Raw genomic sequence first — 20,244 nt, forward strand, 5'->3', positions numbered from 1 at the left:
GTGCACATTTGGTTAAATTATCAGGCTCTAATCCCGTTCAGTATGGAAGTAGGTAAACGTTGCTGTACTCAGTTATTCCTTTGCAATACATTGGCAATGTTTGACCCGACACATTGGATCTTGGTAAAGGTTTTCATTAAATATGTCTTCATGGTAATTTTCTCAATTTCTCTCAGATTCTTTGTCAATAGAAAATATATTGAAAAAAAACAGAGTTTGGGAAAAAAAATTGTTGTTATCTTTAATTTCATAAGAATCCTCCAGTGGTGAACATGGTACATCCCATCCCACCATCTCCCTGGTACATCTCACTCTTCCCCAGTGAACCTGTAGTAGAATCAGCCTCACCCAGCCCCAGTGGCGTGTATTTCCCTCTTCCTGTTCTTATTTACCTGCAGGCCGACGATGGCATTTAACCCCCCGCCCCCTCTACATCTAGGAAACTAATGTATGAGGGCCATAGAGTGAGACAGCTGACTCCAGGACTGAGATTACACCGTGGCCCCTCCAGTGGCCATGAAGACGGATATTAGCTTGACACTTTCCGCATCGAGAAAGCGCCCTCCCCTCTTTTTTTACCAGAGTCATAGAATCCGCTCGCCCCTCTGCCAACAGAGCCAGAGGGAATGCCTCACTCTACATCCACAAGCGACAGGTGTCCCTCACTGACACGAGAGCGACAGGCCCCGTTCCCCCTCTGTTACCACAGCAATACCACCAGCCTCACTGTACTCGGGCCAGCAGAGCCCTCCCGGCTCTCTAACTATAGTCAAAGGCTCCACCAACCCCTCTGTTACCAGAGCATTAGGCGACAGCCCGGGGTCCGGACCAATCCCCATTCTGTCAAAAGAAAGGCAGCTCGCCGCCTTGCAGCTAGAAAGAAAACAAATGTTAAAATAGTGGAAACTCTCAGTGATTCATTTCTTCAAAGGATCGAAAGCATCGAAAAATTGTAGAACAGGGATATTTCAGCACATTCTTCAAATGTTCCCTGAACTTAATCTGTGTCACAGAGTACATCCAACTCTATGTGCAGCAACTCAGGAGTTGCAGCATGAAGCCCAATTCCCGCACCTACTCACCCATCCATTGCGGAACAGGGATCATGTAAAACATCCGCCTCCATATAGAAAAAACCATTAGCATCGCCCACAACAGGATGAAATTGGCTGAGAAAACACACAGTATAATGATGTATTTCCTCCAATTCACCATTCCTGGGTCTCTGGGATTCTCCCTACTTCTGTGAGCCCGGACTCTTCTGCGGGCTCTGCTCTTCACTATAATGTGTCTGACTGTGAAAACCTTGAGCATCAGAATCAGGAAAAATGGAACACACCGTGTTAGAATGTGATGGAGCAATTCTATCGTTACCCAGGTCCTGGAGAGCTGAACCTCTAATGTCACAATACAAAACAAGGGTCTGTTTATCAGCAAATACCAATCTGATAACATAAAATACCAGAAAACATTCTTTAAAAAGCTCAGCACAGTCACGGTTCCCAGAACCCCAGCCGCGGTTTTCTCCCTGCAATATTAAATTCTCAGCTTCTGGCAACAAATGGCCACAAACCGATCAAAGTTGAAAGAGACGGTGTACCAGACAGAGCTGTCAGTGGATGCCTAAAGCAGGACGGCATGGATATTACACACACGCAAGGCCCATAGGAAATTAATGTATTCCCAATGAACAATCGGAATGTGTCTCAATATCAGGTCGAAAATAATAACCAGTAGATCTGCTGCTGCCATGGACACCAGGTAGCGACTGACACATTTAGAGAGGCGACAATTTCTACGTGTTAAGATCACAATCGTCAATACGTTTACTGCAAGGAACAGAGAAAACAGTGGAATTATGCAACGTGCTTAATTTAAAAAATATATATGTTTTCCTGAAGGCGCTGAAATGTTCTGCTATGTTACTGCATCTAGTGACCTATTGAAAGTGCTGTAGAAGTCCTAATAAAGCGAAATGTCTGTTTTATGGTGGAAGACAGAATAGATTAAAGTTCATGCTGAAATTACGGAATTCGATGATAATCATAACCCTCATGTCTTTGCTTACCTGTACTGGTTGAAAATAGTTGCAAACTCGAAACACTTCTAATGTTGATGGAGGAAAGTAATGCAGTTAAACATGGTTCATACAATTAATGTTCATATACAGTGATACTGAGGCAGCGACACCAATAATAGCGAGGTTGGGATAGTAACCGGCCTGATTAACCTGGAGCGTGCAATTCATCCAGTGTTCCAGTGCCATCCAATTATAATATGTAGAAACTTAATACAGCGCCGCTGATAAATTCCTGCTCATTGTTTCAAAATTTCAATCTAATGTTCTCAGATTCTAATCCATTGTTGTAACATTCCAATCTATTGTTTTCACATCCTGATCCATTGTAGGAAAATTCCAACCTATTGTTCTCAGGTTGTGATGTAGTCTCCCCCTCTCGTGGAACAGCACATCCCTGTTAGTCATGGTTGAAGCTTCCACTCACATTATGAGCTAACAGAATGAGGAGACTCCCTTCTTAGCAGTTTCTGGAAGGATCCATGGAGGCTGACATTAATTCCAGCCAATGAACAAATAGGTTCAGTTAGCCCTTTCATCCAATCCTTTTTGAACTCCACTCAATTGGTACATTTACCTGTTCCAGCTGGGATGTACGAGAGTTTTTGAGGGACCGAATAGCGTAAAGAGGGGATGCAGAAGTAGAACGTCAGGCAAATATTTGAGTTGTTCAATACAGAATCTGGGGTGGCTATAAGCAATTCATTAAATATGGCACGGTACACCTATTAGATTCTTAAAATAAAAATATAGCAAATCGGTCAAACGTGAACGTGGCAGTGATATATCAAGCTGGCAGAAAAGTTCTGTTGATAACGTATTGCCATTTTCAAAGTTGTCACAATAACCATTGATACATTCAATTTATTTTACCGGAAATGACAAATTGTGGATCTGTATTATGTTGTATGATTTGAGAGGTCAAATGATCAAAGTACCATACTGCTATTATTGAGAGCGATTTTATTGGAGGTAGAGGAACACAGCGAGCTTGGCTGCCACTGGCCAATAATTTAACAGGGCAGGCGGGGTTATCAAAGGTTGTTAATAAAATAGACGGAACCTCCACTTTGATGGATGGAGACAAACTCCACAATTTAGGCCGCATACATTCAAAACACTAGTTTGGCTGTATGTATAGTATTGTGCCGAATAATGCACCTCGCACTTTAGGAAGAATGAGAAGAATCTGTAGAGGGTACAGAGGAAACAGGCTAAAGTGGCACCACGGGTTAGTGATTACAGTAATGTGGATAGATTCGAGCATCTGAGGTATTTTCTTCAATCGTAGAATCACAGAATGCTGCAGCTGAGGACGAAACGGCATTTTATGAAGGTTTAACATCTCCATCTTCCTTTCGTACTCTAAGCCTCTCCTCATGAAGCCCAGGATGCGGGAAGGAGATTGCACCACTTTCTGAACCCACGCAGCCACCCTGACGGACTCATGCACATCCACATACAAGTCACTCTGCTCCTGATCCCTTTCGAATTTGTTGGTGTCTCTTAACGTTGAAGCTGTTGTGAATTGGTTGGTGATTTCATTGCAGAAGTTGTTGTTGAAGTTGCTTGTCTGTTTCAGTGTTGAATGTGGTGTTGAATTTGATTCACAGTAGTGCGGTTTTGGTTGAATAAGTGCTTGTTTTTCAATTTTGAGCTTGTTTTTGAATATTATGATGTGTTCAATGATAAGCTTATGTTGGTGTTGTTGGTGTTTTTCAGTGTTGAGGTTGTTCTTGAATTTGTTGGTGATTTTCAATTTGTGTTTCAGTTCAAATTTATTGGTGTTTCTTGATATGTGCTTTCAATATTCTGGTTCTTGATATGTTTTTGTTCTTGATAAGTTTCTTTATATGTTTTTTTAAATATTCTGGTTAGTTTTAAATTTGTTGCTGTTATTCAATGTTAACGTTGATGAACCTTTTGGCCATTTCAGTGTTGAAATTGTTCTTCAATGTGTTTGTCTTCCATAATGTTGAGGTTGTTGTTCAATTTGTTGGTGATTTTCAATGCGGACGTTATCTTTATGTTTGTTGAGATTTTTCCATGTTTAAGTTGTTGTTGAATCCCTTTGTGTATTTCAGTATTAACCTAGTTGTTGAATGGTTGGAATTTTGCAATGTTAACATTATTATTGGATTTGTTTGTGTTTTTCAAGGTAGATTTGTGTATTAATTATTTGTTGTTTTGCAACGTTGAGATTGTTAATGAATTAGTTGGTCTTTTGCAATGACCAGGTTCTTGCTGAATTTTTTGGTGATTTTCAACGGCGAGGCTCTTTTTGAATTTGTTGGTGGTTATCAATCTTGTTAAATTTGCTGGTGCTTTGCAATGTTGAATATGTGCAATTTGCTCATTTTTTCTTTGCTGTTGCTGTTGAGTTTGTTTGTAATATACTGTGTTGAAGTTGTTGCTGAATTTGTTGGCGTTATTTCATTGTTGAGGGTTTTTGTTGAATTAGTTCATGTTTTCAATGTTGATGTTCTTGACTTTTTTGTTGCTATTCAGTGTTGAGCTTGTTGTTGAATTTGTTTTAGCTTTTCAATGTCCCGCTGTTGAATTTGTTCATGTCATTCAATTTTGATGTTGTTGAACATGTTGCTCTTTGTCAATATCAATGTTGTTGTACAATTTGTTGATTGTTTTCAATGTTGAGCTTGTTGCTGAATTTATTGACTTTCAAAAGTTCAGGTTGTTGTGGAATTTGTTCATTCACATAATCGGAGAATCACACAGTGCAGACGAGGCCCTTTGGCCCAGCGAGTCAGTACCGACACGTGAGAAAAACGTGACCTACCTGCCTAATCAAATTTACCAGCACTTGGCCCATAGACTTGAACGTTAGGACGTGCCAAGTGCTCATCCCGGTACTTGTTAATGTTGACGGTATTTGGAATGTGTTGATATTTCTTAATGTTGAGGTTGTTGTTGACTTTGTTTGTGATTGTGAATGTTGAGTATATGTCGAATGTGTTTATATTTCTTAATGTAGAGGCTGTTGTTGATCTTGGTGATCTTCAATGTTGAGTATATGTCGAATGTGTTTATATTTCTTAATGTTGAGGCTGTTGTTGATCTTGGTGATTTTCAATTCCGACGTTGTTTTTTAATGTGTTGGTGTTTTTCAATGTTGAAGCTGTTGTTGAATTTATTAGTTTGCTTCATGCTGAAGTTGTTTCTGAATTTGTTTGTAAATGTTGAGGTTGGCTTTGAATATGTGGGCGTTATTCAATTTTGTGGTTGTTGTTGATTTTGTTCGTGTTTTGAGTGATAAACTTGTTGTTGGATTTGTTGTTGTACTTCAATCTTGAGGTTGTTCTTGAATTTGTTCCTCGGTTTCAATTGCGGGTTTGTTTTTGAATGTTTTGGTGTTGTTCACTCTTGTTTGTTGAATTTGTAGATGTTTTTCAGTATTGCTGCTGAGTTTGTTGATTGTTTTCCAATATTCTGGTTGTTGAATTTTCTACGGTTTTTCAATGTTGAGGATGTTGCTGAGTATCTTGTTGTTTTCGCTGTTCAGCTTGTTATTGAATTGTTGATTTGTTTTTAATTTTCTGGTTGCTGTTGAATTTGTTGTTTTGTTTTGCAGCCTATTCTTCTTGTATTTGTTGGTGCTTTTTCATGTTGAGGTTCTGTTATATTTGGTTTTTTTTTCAACGACAAAATGTTGGAAGTTGTTTCTGTTTTTCAATTTAAGTGTATTTTTGAATTTGTTGGCACTTTGAACGCTGAGGTTGTTGATAAACTTGTCGGTGATTCTCAATGACAAGTTTTCCTTTGAATTTATTTTTGTTTTGAAATCTTGTTTGTTGAATTTGTTGATGTTTTTCAGTGTTTTGGTTGTCGTTGGATTTTTTTTGATGTTTTTCAATGTTGATAATGTTGTTGAACTGTTGGTGTTTTCCAATGTTAAGGTTATTGTTGAATTTGATCATATTTTTTCAATGTTGACTTTGTTATCGTATTTTTTGGAGTGTTTATATCTTGATGCTGATGTTGAATGTGTTGGTGGTTTTGAAAATTGCCGTTCTTTATGAAATTGTTGTTTCTTTCAATGTTGAAGTTGTTGTTAAAAGTGTTGGTTGTCATATCTCACTGGATGCAGTGAACTGTTATCTTAAGCCCCACTGCTGCGGGGGTGGTAGGGGTGGGGGGTGGGTGGGGGGGCGAGAACAATGTGAAAACGTTTGATTAGACCACAAAATTGCCCAATTCTACCTAACTGTTTAATTTAGGTTAACAGAATACGAACAGCAGGCTTGTAAACTAAACACGTAAATTACTGTGTATTAACGAGTGGTACTAACCAGTGGCAAAGGAAAGAAACATGAGCTGTTAACTTTTAACTCTATAACTTCACCTTCTATGCGTTCTTAATCCGTATACACAAACACAGACAAATATAAAACATACAAAGCATGGTCTTCAAAGGTGAGATAAAACAGTTCAATATCACCAATCCAGAGTTCGGGGTCAGATGGGTTCATTTTGATTGATGTCTTCCCAATTTCCTTGCAGTGCATTGTTGATGACATGAGACGGTTTTCCAGCACTTTCAGTCTGTCGTTCAATGGTTTAAAATTTCAATGTCTCTGCTGGTGATTTTCCCCTTCACACACAGGAAAAATAAATTTTAGGTCTGTTCTCTTTGCAGGCAAGGATCTCTCTACTCACTGCTCTCACAGACAGCCTTCGTCACCTGATCAGGAGCCAATTAAAATTTTGTTTATAGGCAGTTCCTCTGAGTTCAGGACACCATTCCAGCACCATTGTGTTCAACCTGGCACACTCAGTTCCAGGAGATACCCACATTGTATATTCCTCATCATGTTCCAGTGAACATGCCATTTACCTGCAGCCACGCTCGTTTGTAAAGCCACTGTCCAATTTTTAGAAACACAATCCGACAGAAATAAATACGAAGAAAATGACATGTCCCTCTCATGCCTCCACCCTTGAGAGGGATGAGACGCCACTTCAAAAATGTATTTGATCACAAGGTGTGTGGTACCTAGATAACGAAACACGAGACTTACATTCATTCATTCCTCTCCCCCCTTAAACAATCTGAATATACAATTCTCTCTCAGCTGCTTTCCTGGTTTCCCCTTGAAGAGTTTTATAATGTGCATCTGAACCATCACATCTCGTAGCGAGTTCCACATTCTCACGACTTTCTGGACATGAGGTCTCTCCTGAATTCCCTATTGGGTAATTTGCTGATTGTCGTACATTGATGACCATTTAGTTGCGTCCCTCCCCACAAGAGATATATTCTCTCTGTATCCAATCCCTAAAAATGCCTGCATTTTAAACACCTCTATTGTGCCATTGCGGAGACTCGTTTGCAGTTTACCAGAGAGAAGAGCCACAGCCTGAAAATTCCTCTTGATATGTTTAGCCACACATTCCTGGTATCATCCTTATCAATTCTCTCTGCGCGAGTGCCTCTGTATCGCTTTTATAACCATGTATGTTGACTATGCGTTCAATCGCTTACGTTTGGTCAACAAATGTTTTAATCAGGTTCAGCATATATTTCCGATTTTTCAATTCTATCCCCTAAGGCATGAAGACAAGTCTTTGGTTTGGATTTTTTTAACAACCTGTAAACATATAGGTCAACTTGTAGTGATTTATGTATTTTTACTCTCAAATCGCTGTATATCTCTACCTCTTCGAGAGGAAAGATGAAAGAAGAAGAGCCTCGTTTCCTCGTGTCACTGGGATCAGTTCTGGACAGCGGGCACATTTAAGGCTTTTTGGGTTGAACCGTGGGCCACTATTGTGGGTAGTGATAGGGTTTTTGGGGGGTGGTGGTGCGGCATGGGAATAGGAACAAATGTACAAGCCAATTCCGTTTGCTGGTGAGGCGGGCCTCATGACCCTCTGCTGTAGCCGATGTGGAAGCTTGAACTGAAGCCCGAGTTGAGCCCTCATTTAGCGTCAGGTGACATCTTGGAGAAAGGGATTTAATCCAGATCCTCAAAGTGACATCACCTAAAAATAGCGAGTGTTTGCGCTGCTATGCGATATTGGACTCCTTATAGAATTGTCATAGATGATATTCGTGGAGACTGGGTAAGTCCACAATAACTAAAATACCATTATTTGTTGTTTCTTTAAAGGGCCCGAAACCGAAGTGATGGGTTTACATTTGGAGAGGGTTTTAATGGTTATGGGATAAAATTGGGGTGATGGTGTTCAGCACACATCAGACTGCTGTCAGTTGAACGGAGGGACATGCTTGAAGTGCGAAATAGATTCCTCCTGTTCCAATCAATATTGATCTACGGTGGCTGCTGTGAAATATGCTCACCTCTATTATGCTCAGTTCCAATAAAGAGCATCTGTGCTCCAGTTATCTCATTGAATCTCTGATGTGCCTAAGAGAAGATGTGGAAAGCTTTATTCTTGCTATTTGAATTTCCGGTGTTCTACCAGCACAGATGCTCTTTATTGGAATCGAGGAGCAATTATGTAGTTAATAACATGCACACAATGAAGATTGTCCTCCACTTTGAGCATGGTAAAGAGACAGTCACCCAAGCCGGGTTCTTGTTAACCATCAGAGAGACTGATATGTGTAATGATTGAACTGGTGAAGGTTTAAAATAATTGTTAACGATTTATAAGGTAAGAGCCAATCTGCAGAGAAGAGGGCCTTTTAGCCCATTGAGCATCTACTGGATCTTTGAAATTGCTGCCGAATACTGCCCACTCTATCTCTTCACTTTCCCCATTGCTCTACCATCGCTCTTTTTTCCGTTCAATTACGTCCAAAACCGCTCATTTTTGATTTAACATTGCACCTTCTTCCATTACCCTTTCAGGAATCACCTTACAGGTCACACGGACAGGTTGTGTATAAATACTTTTTCCACATCTTCCATCGGGTTATCTGCCAATTACCTTCAATGCGTTTCAGCCGATCATCCAAAATCCCACAATGATTGCCACCATTGGAAGAAACGCATATGTCTCCCTTGGGGCCGATATTGATCATTTGACCAGCATCAGCAAAACAGATTACCTGGTTATTAACACGCTGGTGAGTTTCGATGCTTGAAACGTTAACAACAGTAACTCATTATATGTTCAGAGCTCTGGGTCAGCCCAAGGACGGCAATGGTCTGCAGGAATTTACCCATTTCACATGTTAGTTTTCTGCATTTCCCCTCATTTCTCTCTCTCTCCCTCTGTCGCTGTCCTTTCCTCTCCATATTACCTTCTAGCTCAGTCTCTCTTCCTCTCTACTTCCTCTCTCTCTCACTCTCTCGCTCCGCATCTCCCTCTCCCCACTCCCTCCCTTTTCTGTCGCGTGTTGACAAAGGTGTAACAGGTATCACTAAGACAATGCCTATTAGCATATTATTATTCACTATACATTCAACATTCATTCTATATACATGTGTTAAACCTCTGAGATGGCAAGCAGTCAAGGCATTAGCTTTATTTCGTGAAAGATTAAATAAATGTTCATTAGTTACCAATAAAGTAACTACCTCTTCATTTATCTGTTTTAAATTCTCTCGGGCTTGTTGCAGTCTCCAGGGTTCGTAGGTGCTGCAGACATCATTTCTGCTTGCTTCATCTGAAATATGTTTTCCTATCCCGATCAAATTATTGATTGTCCCCGTATGACCTTCCAGCACGGTAGTCAGTTTATGAATTAATTGTATCATGTAATGGCCGGTATTAAATTGGGTGTTGTGAATTCCCTGTCCCCTTTTAAAATTTCCTTAAGCTTGGAGATCAAGGACCGGACATGTTGGTCAACAATTTACAGGTCAGTCGAGTTAACCAAAATCCTTTTGCACTGAAGCATTCTGAAGTTTCTCTCCATTTAAATAGTATGTCGCCTTTTTATTCTTCCGAACAATATGTATAATCTCACAATTATCCATATTGAACATTATCTGGCAAATTTTGTTCCATTCACCTAACCTGTCCAGATCAATTTGTAAATATCGTATATCTTAATTACAACTTACTTTCCCACTCATTTTGGTTTCAGCTCAAATTTTAGCTATAGTGCCTTCTATCCCTGAATCCAAGTCAGTCATAAAGATGGTAAATAGTTGGGCCCCAATGACCAAACCCTGACGAAACAAATTATTTACAGCTTGCCGTCCAGAAAAGACTCATTATTCGGAATCTTTGCTTACTGTTATTTGCCAATCCTCTTTCCAAGCTAATATATTACCCATCACTCCCTGTGATCTTATCCTGTGCATTAATGTTTTGTGTGGCTTCTTATCAAAGGCCTTCTGGAAGTCCAGAAATACAGCATCCACAGTATCTCCATTATCTACTTTGTTTGACACATCTTCAAAACACTCTAGCAAATTAACCAAACACTATTTACTCTTCATACAACAATTCTGACTCTGCTGGATTTTATTTCGACTTTCCAAATACCCCATTAGTAATTACTCAATAATGGATTCCAACAATTTCTCAATGACAGACATTAAACTGGTCTATAGTTTCCTACTTTCTGCCGCCCCCAGCCTTTCTGAATAAGGACGTCATATCAGGATTGTTCCAATCCACTGTAACCTTTTCAGAATCCAGGGGATTTTGGAATATAATTACCAATGCCTCCACTATCTACGCTGCCACATCCTTTAGGACCCTGGGATGTAGGTCAACAGGCCCTGGGGACTTGTCACCCTTTAATCAAAATAGTTTGCTCAGTACTTTTTCTCTAGTTGTGGTAATTGTTCCAACTTCCTCCTTCTCTATACCCTCTGCTCTACATGTTACGAGTGGGGTGGCTCCGTGAAAATTGAGGCAAAACTTTGAGGCAAAATTTATAGTGCCATTTCTGCGTTCACCACTATTAACTCCCCAGTCCTAACCTCCAAGGGACCAGCATTCACTTTAGCAACTCTATTTCCTTTTATATAATTGTAGAAGCTATTTATATCTGTTTTTACATTTTGTGCTAATTTTCTTTGGGTTTTTTATGACCTTTGTTCATCTTTAAAGTGTTCCCAAGCTTGTCACTGACTTATGGATTTTGTATGCCTTAGTTGTGGACTTTGTGTCACATATAACTTCCTTGCTTAGCCATGGATGATTTTTCCCCCTCTTAGCATCTTATTTCCTCATTGGGAAGATTGTTCAGTTTATTTTTGCGATTATCACGAAGCATTTTTGATAATGGTTTTTAGACACATTTATGTGACTGAATGTGTTGTCCAGGTCGTTTATCAGTTTACATATTTAATGCAGCAAAGAGCTGAGGGTTTTAGGCCAGGTCGAGGGAAAATGTTCCCTTGGCTCGAGGTCTGCTGAATCAGTTTTGAAATTATTTTTCCCGGTTTTTTTTTTCTCTTCCCGGTAGATTAGTGATGCCTTTGTTCCTGTCGTGAGGAAAGTGCTAACCTTCAAAATGTATTATTTGCAAGCCGAAACGAATGGCCGCGACCGATTTCCTGGACGTTATATCCGAACCCATGTTAAGGGGGTTTTGTCAGGCGAAATTCCCAGTTTTATTCGTGTGCAATAGTCGCATCTCGCATGTGTAAATTCATTGCGCTTCTACGTTTCTTTTTAAGTCACAATCACCACTTCCTGCTTCACAGTTGCCTTTATCAATGATCCGACAGTGGATGTTTGTTGCAAGAAGCACTTGTATTTCAGCCCTTCATGTTCAAATATTTCTATGCATCAATCCATCTATCTACGTGACTAAAACAAAAACAAAAATACCTTTAAAAACTCAGCAGGTCTGAGAGTATCTGTGGAGAGGAACGCAGTTAACGTTTCGAGTCCGTATGACAGTGATCACAGGCCTTCTATCCAGCTCGCCCTGTCCCACCCCCCGCCCTCCCTTAAACCAGCTTATATTTCACCTCTTTCCTACTTTTCTCTAGTTCTGTGGAAGAGTCATACGAGCTCGAAACGTTAACTGTGTTTCTCTCCGCAGATGCTGTAAGAACTGATGAGTTTTTCCAGGTATTTTTGTTTTTGTTTTGGATTTCCAGCATCTGCAGGTTTTTGCTTTTTCTCTATATCTGTCTGTCTGTCTGTCTGTCTGTCTGTCTATCTATCTATCTATCTATCTATCTATCTATCTATCTATCTATCTATCTATCTATCTATCTATCTATCTATCTATCTATCTATCTATCTATCTATCTATCTATCTATCTATCTATCTATCTATCTATCTATCTATCTATCTATCTATCTATCTATCTATCTATCTATCTATCTATCTATCTATCTATCTATCTATCTATCTATCTGTCTATCCGTCTATCTGTCTGTCTGTCTGTCTGTCTGCCTGTCTGTCTGTCTGTCTGTCTGTCTGTCTGTCTGTCTGTCTGTCTCTCTCTCTCTCTCTCTATCTGTCTGTCTGTCTGTCTGTCTGTCTGTCTGTCTGTCTGTCTAACTAACTATCTATCTATCTATCTATCTATCTATCTATCTATCTATCTATCTATCTATCTATCTATCTATCTATCTATCTATCTATCTATCTATCTATCTATCTATCTATCTATCTATCTATCTATCTATCTATCTATCTATCTATCTATCTATCTATCTATCTATCTATCTATCTATCTATCTATCTATCTATCTATCTATCTATCTATCTATCTATCTATCTATCTATCTATCTATCCATCCATCTCGCTCTCTCACCCTCTTGCTCTTTCACTCGCTCGCTGCATTTGTCGCACGCCGTCTCGCTCTCTCTCTCGTGTACAGCTCTCTCTTCAAATCAATCTATCCACTTGAATGTCTGCCTATCTGGGCATCTATGTGTCTGTCTATCTGTCTGTCGGTCTGTCTGTCTAACTATATTGATGGTTAATTCTCCCGGCCCTACGACATTTGATTGCCCTTCAAAAAAAAGTGTCAGTGTGATATCACGTGTGAGATTAGATCAAGTCTATACTTGCACAATCGATTGCCAAATTCTGCATAAAATGTATGTTCAGGCGGAATAAATTACCTTTGCCCTCGCTTTCTTGTTCTTAAGGCGCTTGACTCTGTTCTCCACAAATGCTGAAATCACTGGATGATTCCTCAATTTGGTTGTGCCGAAGGTTTGTTATTTTGTTAACAATCATGTTTTCAAACGTATCCTTTCATGTGGCGGGGATTTGGTTAGATCGGCCACGATTATTGCTCGATACAAATTGCCCTTGAAAAGGTGGAGGTGCCCTTCCTTAGTGAAATTGTGTATTTCATCTGATTGACGTCAGTGGCATTCCCTCAGTACCTAGAATGAAGTCCGTCAGGCTCAGTGTGATTTCAGATGACTGAGGAGTCCAATTCTGTACCTACATGTTCTTCCGCCGTGGGACACGTTTTTTGCACTAACGAGTGGAAATCAAATGCCCAGGTTGGTTCACTTCTCCTTGCTGTGCCTCGGCCTTTCTACCACTCCTTTGAGTCGCTGAGCCTCGAAGAGGTTTTCGATTTGATGGACCGCCTTGTGCCAGGCCGAGAGACCGACAGTATTCTCCTCCCGCTCCCTGGTGTTGAGGCCTCCGTGCTTTACGGAGACCTGGAGAGTATCCTTGCACCTTTCTCTTTGGCCGCCCTTTGGACGAGATCTGCTAAGTGGCAGATGCAGGAATGGAAAGGCACCACTTTCCTGAAAAATGTGCCCGATGACCGCCAAGTATCTGCTGCATTTGTGCAGAATTTTGACTGGGAACCAACACAGCCTTGCCCCGGTTCCCAATCCTCCATCCCCACAGAAGCAGGCCTGTGAACCCCACATTATAGTACCAGGATTCCGGTGCGCCCGGTGTATGCTTCATATGGTGCAGGCACACCACGTTGCTTTTAGCAAGGTGTTGTCAGGACGCCATGTACTGGGATCCAGATTGCAATCTCTCAGTTTGGCTTTGAGATTTCATACATCCTGTAGTGGAGCTTCCCGTGCTCACCGAGTGTGGCGTTTTCCTATGAAGGCATTTTCCAGATGAACCGCATGACCTACCCAGGGAACCGGGGCTCTAAACAAGATATTTTCGATGTCAGGCATGCTGCACTTTGCAAGATTATCGGTTTTGCGGATTTTGTCCTTCCAACAACCGTTGGAAATGGTTCATGGACACTGTAGTTGGAAAGTTTTCATTAGCTTTCTATGAGGCCGAAAGGTTATGCGAGTCTCGCACTGATATGGAAGTGATATAAAAAACACAGCCTGGCAGGACTTGATCTTCCATCTGAGGGAAAATCCATGTTTTCTTTCCAGAAGTCATTGAGTGAAGCCTGTCAAGTGCCGAGCTTGTATTTGTCAGGCGGTGGGTAATTTGCCCATCCAGTTAGTGCCCTTGGAGTGCATGCAGCCAAGTTAGCTAAACTTCCGTACTGAATAGAGGGATGCGTTGTTCAAAGCGGCTGTGGTATCTTGGAGCACTTGACCAGCAACGGTTTGATACGGCATCTCTATCCTCAGATATATTGTCAATCGAAACCGTTCTCAGTTTGCAGCAAAGCGCTCAGCACGCAGCTGAATATCTCCGGATCCTGAGCTAGGAGTGAGTAGGTCAAGTCAGTGACGGAAATATCATTGCCAGAGGAATCCACGTAATGATCTGGGCAACGTATGAGTTCCCTCTGGAAGATTAAATGACAAAGACATAAATCAGACATGTGCCCTGTTGGAACATAGAATGGGTCCCGACAAACAAAACAGTGGTGAAAATCTGAAATGTCCCCACTACTTCTCCTGGCGGTTCAGGCCGATTGTGTGTCCTCGAATCATTTTGATCTAAATTAGTAACAATTTGATTCCCAACATCGCTCTGTGGGTCAATCATTTGCCGCCGTGACTATCCACTATTGGATCTACCCATTGCTCGTTAAAATATAGCCCCTTCAATTGTATTGACCACAAACATCATTCCAATTTTCGACGTTTCACTTTGAAACTATGCCTTTCACAATGACAGCGATTGACGTAACATGTTTGTTCAATGACTGAAACTAATTGATATCTTTAGGGGACATGAATGCCCTCATGGGGATTTATCTGCTGTCTACATAACAGCTTCTTTGAATGTCACATTTCATATTTTCCAAAAGGCTCGGTGTATCTGTTTCAACAGGAGTTAGCGCTTTTCACCGAGGATATAATTTGCTGTACTTCATCAGATACGGGCCATTTACAAACCCATTCTCGAAGCTCTCGTTTTCCGATGTACGTTTATTAACATGCTCTTGGACGAACAATATAGATTTCTGTCCTTCTTTCCATTTATGGATGAGGGCAACGCTGAAAGGGCCAACATTTATTGCCAATCTCTAATTCCCCTTGTGAAGTCGGTGGTGAGCTGCTGCGGTCTTTGTGGTGCAGTTACACCGATGGTATTGTTAGCGGGGCGGGTGGTGGTGGGGGTCCATTATTTTGACACAGAGACAGTGAAGGAACGGCGATATTTTTCTGAACCAGAGCGATGAGTGACTGGGAGAGGAACGTTCAGCGAGTGGCGTTCCCAAGGTCATGTTGCCATTGTCTTTCTAGATCTTAGGGGCCTTGGGTTTGAGAAGTTAACTAAATGGCTTCATGTTAGGTGAAGGTAGCAGCTTTTCTCTGTTTCCTGCTATGAATGCTGTCGTGCCAGTTTTACCCTGATGTTCTAGAATCATTAATGTGGCATTTCCTTCCGAATCTCCTGTGATTTTAACGTGTTTATTTTATTTTCCTGAAATGAATTTAAAGAAGAAGGGGATTTTTACGTTTCAGCTCACATGTTCATTCCATCTTGTGCATCCATTTCTGCAGGAAAGACATCTCCTCATAAAGATGGGAGAACTGATACTTCACCAGATAAAAGCCATTTACTATCCTATTCTCGCGGCTATTGGTGTTCCTGGTAAGAGCCTAAATACAACCATTACCTGTATAAATGGATGTTGGCGTTCCTCTCAAAGGTCAGTTCCGGTAACATGGAATTGTTTCTTTACTATTGGGGAGTAATCAAAGCAGGGATGTATGTTTAACCATAACGTGAACAGATTTCTTCCTGTTGCGGTATCTTTCACTCCGTGGTATCCACTGCTGACATCTTATTCTTGCTTTACGGAATGTCATGTAACAGGGTTGGCTCTGCAATAATTATCATAATCAAATGCCAACCGAGTTTAAACTTGTAGAAAACAAAATCTGTGAAAATCTGTGCAGAGGCAAATTACCATTCTGCAAAATTCTGCTTCAAATACTGCCTTTGCTAATGGTTTTCATCCATTTTCGAATACTTAAAGGAACGGAATCCCTGTAAAATCACATACTCATTGCCACAGCGATGCTTTTACTAATCTGTAATCAGAGAGGTATCTGGAAGTCTGGGTGAAACAGATTACTGTGTGTGCTGTCTTAGTCAGTTTTCTATTGAAATACATGCATTTCTATAGCCTCATTTATCGACCACCTTAATGAATTTGTATGAAGTGTAGTCACTGCAGTAACGCAAAAGGTGACCGGAAATTTTTGGTCGGGAAGATTCCACAAGCAGCAAGTTGACAATGACCATATGACCCTTTTTGCGGTCTTTAGCCGAGGTTTAAATACTGGTCACGACGCAAGGGGCTACGACAATGTTGTTCAGCGAAATAGTGGCATGGATCCTTTGACGTTTACCCTAAGAATCGATTTGACATCTGTTCTGAAAGTTACAACAGCCGATAGTGCAGAACTACTTCACTACGCCAATGGAGCATTAGCCGAGAAGTTTGTTCTCAAGTACTGACGCCGGACGTAAGTAGGCAAACATCTATTTCAGCGCGGAGGTTTCTAACTGAGTCTTAGGTGCTCCGATTTTGGACCACCCTTGCACTACGAGTAGTTATCTGGTTCTCATTATTCTGCACATTTCATTTTCTGGCCCTCCACTTCCTGCTGTTGAAAACCCTGCTTCCAAATATTACTGATTTACATTGAGAATTGCAGTGGAATGATATTAAGCATTGTCGGAATCCCTTGTGGATTTGGGAAACTCACATTGCCACGTTACATGGTGGCACTGACAAAGGGACAGAGGAGCATAGGAATTACGAGTATAAGTTGACTATTTGGCCGCACGAGGGTGCTCCACTACTCAAGTACATCATGGCTGAAAATATGCCTCCACGATATTCCATGCACTATCTCAGATATTTGTATGCATTTATTATTGAGAGATCAAATCATCGGCACCTTCAACATACTCAATGACTGCCAATCTGCCGAGGGTGCAGTACATAATTTCGAAAATTTACCCCACCCTGAGTGATGAAATTCTTCCTCATCTCAGTCCGAAATGCAGACCTCTTATTCTGATATTGCTTTTCCTGGTTTTAGACAGACCCGCCAGGGGAAACATCCATCAATGATCTGCACCACCGAAACTTATAAGAAAGTTGAATGCTTCAGTGAGATCACTTCATTTTTGCCCGTGCTCCAGAAAGCGGAGGATGAGTCTCATCAATGACTCCACATAGGACAATCCCATCTAAATCCCAGTAATTCAAGAAGTAACCTGTTGAACATTCCTTGTCGCAGAGCTACAACAACACATAATGAAATCTGCACAAAAGGAGAAAAGTAGAATGCTTGACCGGCACCACAAACATCACCATAAACACTCCACATGGAAATTGCAGAGTTGGGGATACGCTGGGCTTGGGGTTACAAATTATGGTTGTGCACAAATGAGCTCCAGCTGATGGTCCACAGTGCCTCGTGACTGCGCACTTTTGAGTTGTTGATCAAGGTGAAATCTACCCCATTTAGCACAATGGTTGTCTCCCAAAAAACGGTGGAGAGAAGCCCGAATGTGAAGGTGGAATTCCCCTGCACGAGGACCGTGCGGTGGCCATTCCTATCATTCCTTTAATGGACAGATGCACATGTGATGGGTAATTTGGTGGAGCGAATTCAATTTTGCACCTGGTTGGTTTCCTGACCACCTGCTAAAGACCCAGTCTAGCAGTTATCTTTATGCCTCGGTCAGCTCGGCCATTAGTGGAGCTAGCGATCCTCTCTTGCTCACAGAAATCGAAGCCCACGACGTAAAGCACTTTTTTTTTTCCGTCTCATTCCCCTTGGTTCATGATCATTGATTCATCCGCTGAGGGGAACGGGAGGTTGTCAGCAGGAGGGGATATTCATTGCCCATGTATTACATGATGTCATGAGATTTCATTTAAGTACCACGTGCTCTCAAGCATCTGAAAAATCGTGCACACTGAAACTGTTGCAAAATGGTATTGAGGAAAGCAGGAATGCAATTGAGCGATACCGAGAAATCGGATGGATAATTCACCTTTTAGATAAGATTATTTCACTCAGATGTTTGCTGATGATGCATATGAACTTTAAAAGCAGTAAGAAGAATTATTCAGACAAGGATAAATGGCTTACATCATTAAGTTTACGGAATGATTGCAAATCAAGCAGTCTGCTTTGTCCTGGATTAAGTCAATATCCTTGAATTCTATAGAAGCGTAAATCATCTGGACAGGTGTAGTGTATCCCATCACACTCCTGATTAGTGCATTTTAGATGGAGGAAAGGTTTTGGAGAGTCGGGGGTGTGTTGCTCACCACAGCATTTTCAGATGCTGACCTGCCCTTCTAGTCACGGTTTCTTGTCAATGCTTTGTCCAAGGATGTTGAAAATGGGGGCTTAAGCGATGCTAATGCCATTAAATCTCAACGCCATATTGTTGGTTGTTCTTTTGCTGCAGGTGGTCATTGCCTTTAAATTTTGTTGGGGCGAACATTACCTGTCATTTTTCAGCACAAGTCTGGCTATTGCCCAGGTCTTGATGTACAAGGGCACGGATTTCATCAGCATCTGTTGTGTCGCGAATGATGCTGAACTTTAAACAATGATCAGCGGACACAACCCCCTTCCCTCAACCCCACCCCCTCCCCACCACACCAAACTCCTTCTGTGTTTAAAATGGAGAGAAGTTCATTGATGCAACAGCTTAAGATGTTTGGGCTCAGGACACTGCCCTCAGGCTCTCGCCCAGTTATGTCATGGGGCTGCGATGATTCACCTGCAAAACAAAAAAAAACAACCTTTTTGCTTGGTACATATAACTCCAAGCAATTTGGAAGTTACCCCTTATTCTTATTGACTGCAATTTTCATAGCCCTCCTTGATACGATTGTGTGACAAATGTTGTCTTGGTATAAAACACAGCCCCTCTCTCCTCACCTTTTGAATAAAGCACTTTTGACCATGTTTGGACCAAGGCCGAACCGAGAGCTAGAGCTCGCACGATGCAAAAACTGAGCGTCAGTGAGCAGTTTACTGCCGAATACGTGGCGATTGAAAGCATTGTCCACGATAATTTTCATCACTTCGATCATGATGAAGTGTAGGCAGATGGGGCTGCAATTAGATTGGTTGGATTTGTCGTGTTTTTTTTTGTGGATAGGCATACCTGTGAAAATGCTCACATTTTCGCATAGATGCCAGTAATTTAGATGCACCTTACCAGCTTCGATAGGAAGATTTATTCAGCAGCACTGATCTCCCGTACTTCTGGCATGATCTCAAATGACCCACTGCCTCCGCATCATTCAGTTCCTTCAGTCATTCCTTAAATCCAAGTGCTGAGAATCACATTGTATGAAGACTGGCGTCTGTGATGCTTGTCATCGGTAGGAGGAGGCCGGGATGGTTATCTACCCGTCACTTCAGGATGAATGTGGCTGCAAATTCTTCAGCCATGTATATGCACTGGTGCGCTGCGCTCCACATTCATTTCCGATGGGGATATTGGTGGAATCCGCCAACCAGTGAGGTGCAGAACTTTCCAGCACCATTCAAGGCGACTGTGACTGGACTTCAGAGCGGAGCTATCGTTATTTGGTAGGGGGATCAATGAGCCCTGTCTTTCTCATGCTGAATACGCTGTTTTGCTGGCAAGTAGCCCTGTCTTGCAATTCACCAGGTTAAGGTGCGTTATTAGGTCTGATCGCTGCTGCTGTGGACATATTTGACCTCGAAAGCCTGAAAGGATAAGAGTAGAAGAGGCATGGGCACATTCTTAATTACAATTTCCTTTCTAAGTCACACACCAAGCTGACTTGGAGATAGATCACCGTTCCCTGACTGTCACTGGATCAAAAACCTGAAAATCCATCGCTCGTAGCATTGTGTCTGTACCCGCTTCACACGGACTGCAACACTA

At 41.4% G+C, this 20,244-nt stretch overlaps 1 protein-coding gene across 1 annotated transcript in view; it reads left to right on the forward strand.

Moving 5' to 3' along the window:
- Positions 1-1,018, forward strand: part of LOC144673120 (oncoprotein-induced transcript 3 protein-like) — a 42,561-nt gene extending 41,543 nt beyond the window's left edge. The window contains exon 10 of the mRNA XM_078535105.1: positions 801-1,018. Coding sequence (XP_078391231.1) covers positions 801-808 — 8 coding nt within the window. The 3' untranslated portion in view covers positions 809-1,018. The remainder of the gene's footprint in view (positions 1-800) is intronic.
- Positions 1,019-20,244: the final 19,226 nt, after the last annotated feature.

Source organism: Cetorhinus maximus, unplaced genomic scaffold, assembly GCF_964194155.1.
Source record: "Cetorhinus maximus unplaced genomic scaffold, sCetMax3.hap1.1 HAP1_SCAFFOLD_288, whole genome shotgun sequence".
In the NCBI taxonomy this organism is placed as follows: domain Eukaryota; kingdom Metazoa; phylum Chordata; class Chondrichthyes; order Lamniformes; family Cetorhinidae; genus Cetorhinus; species Cetorhinus maximus.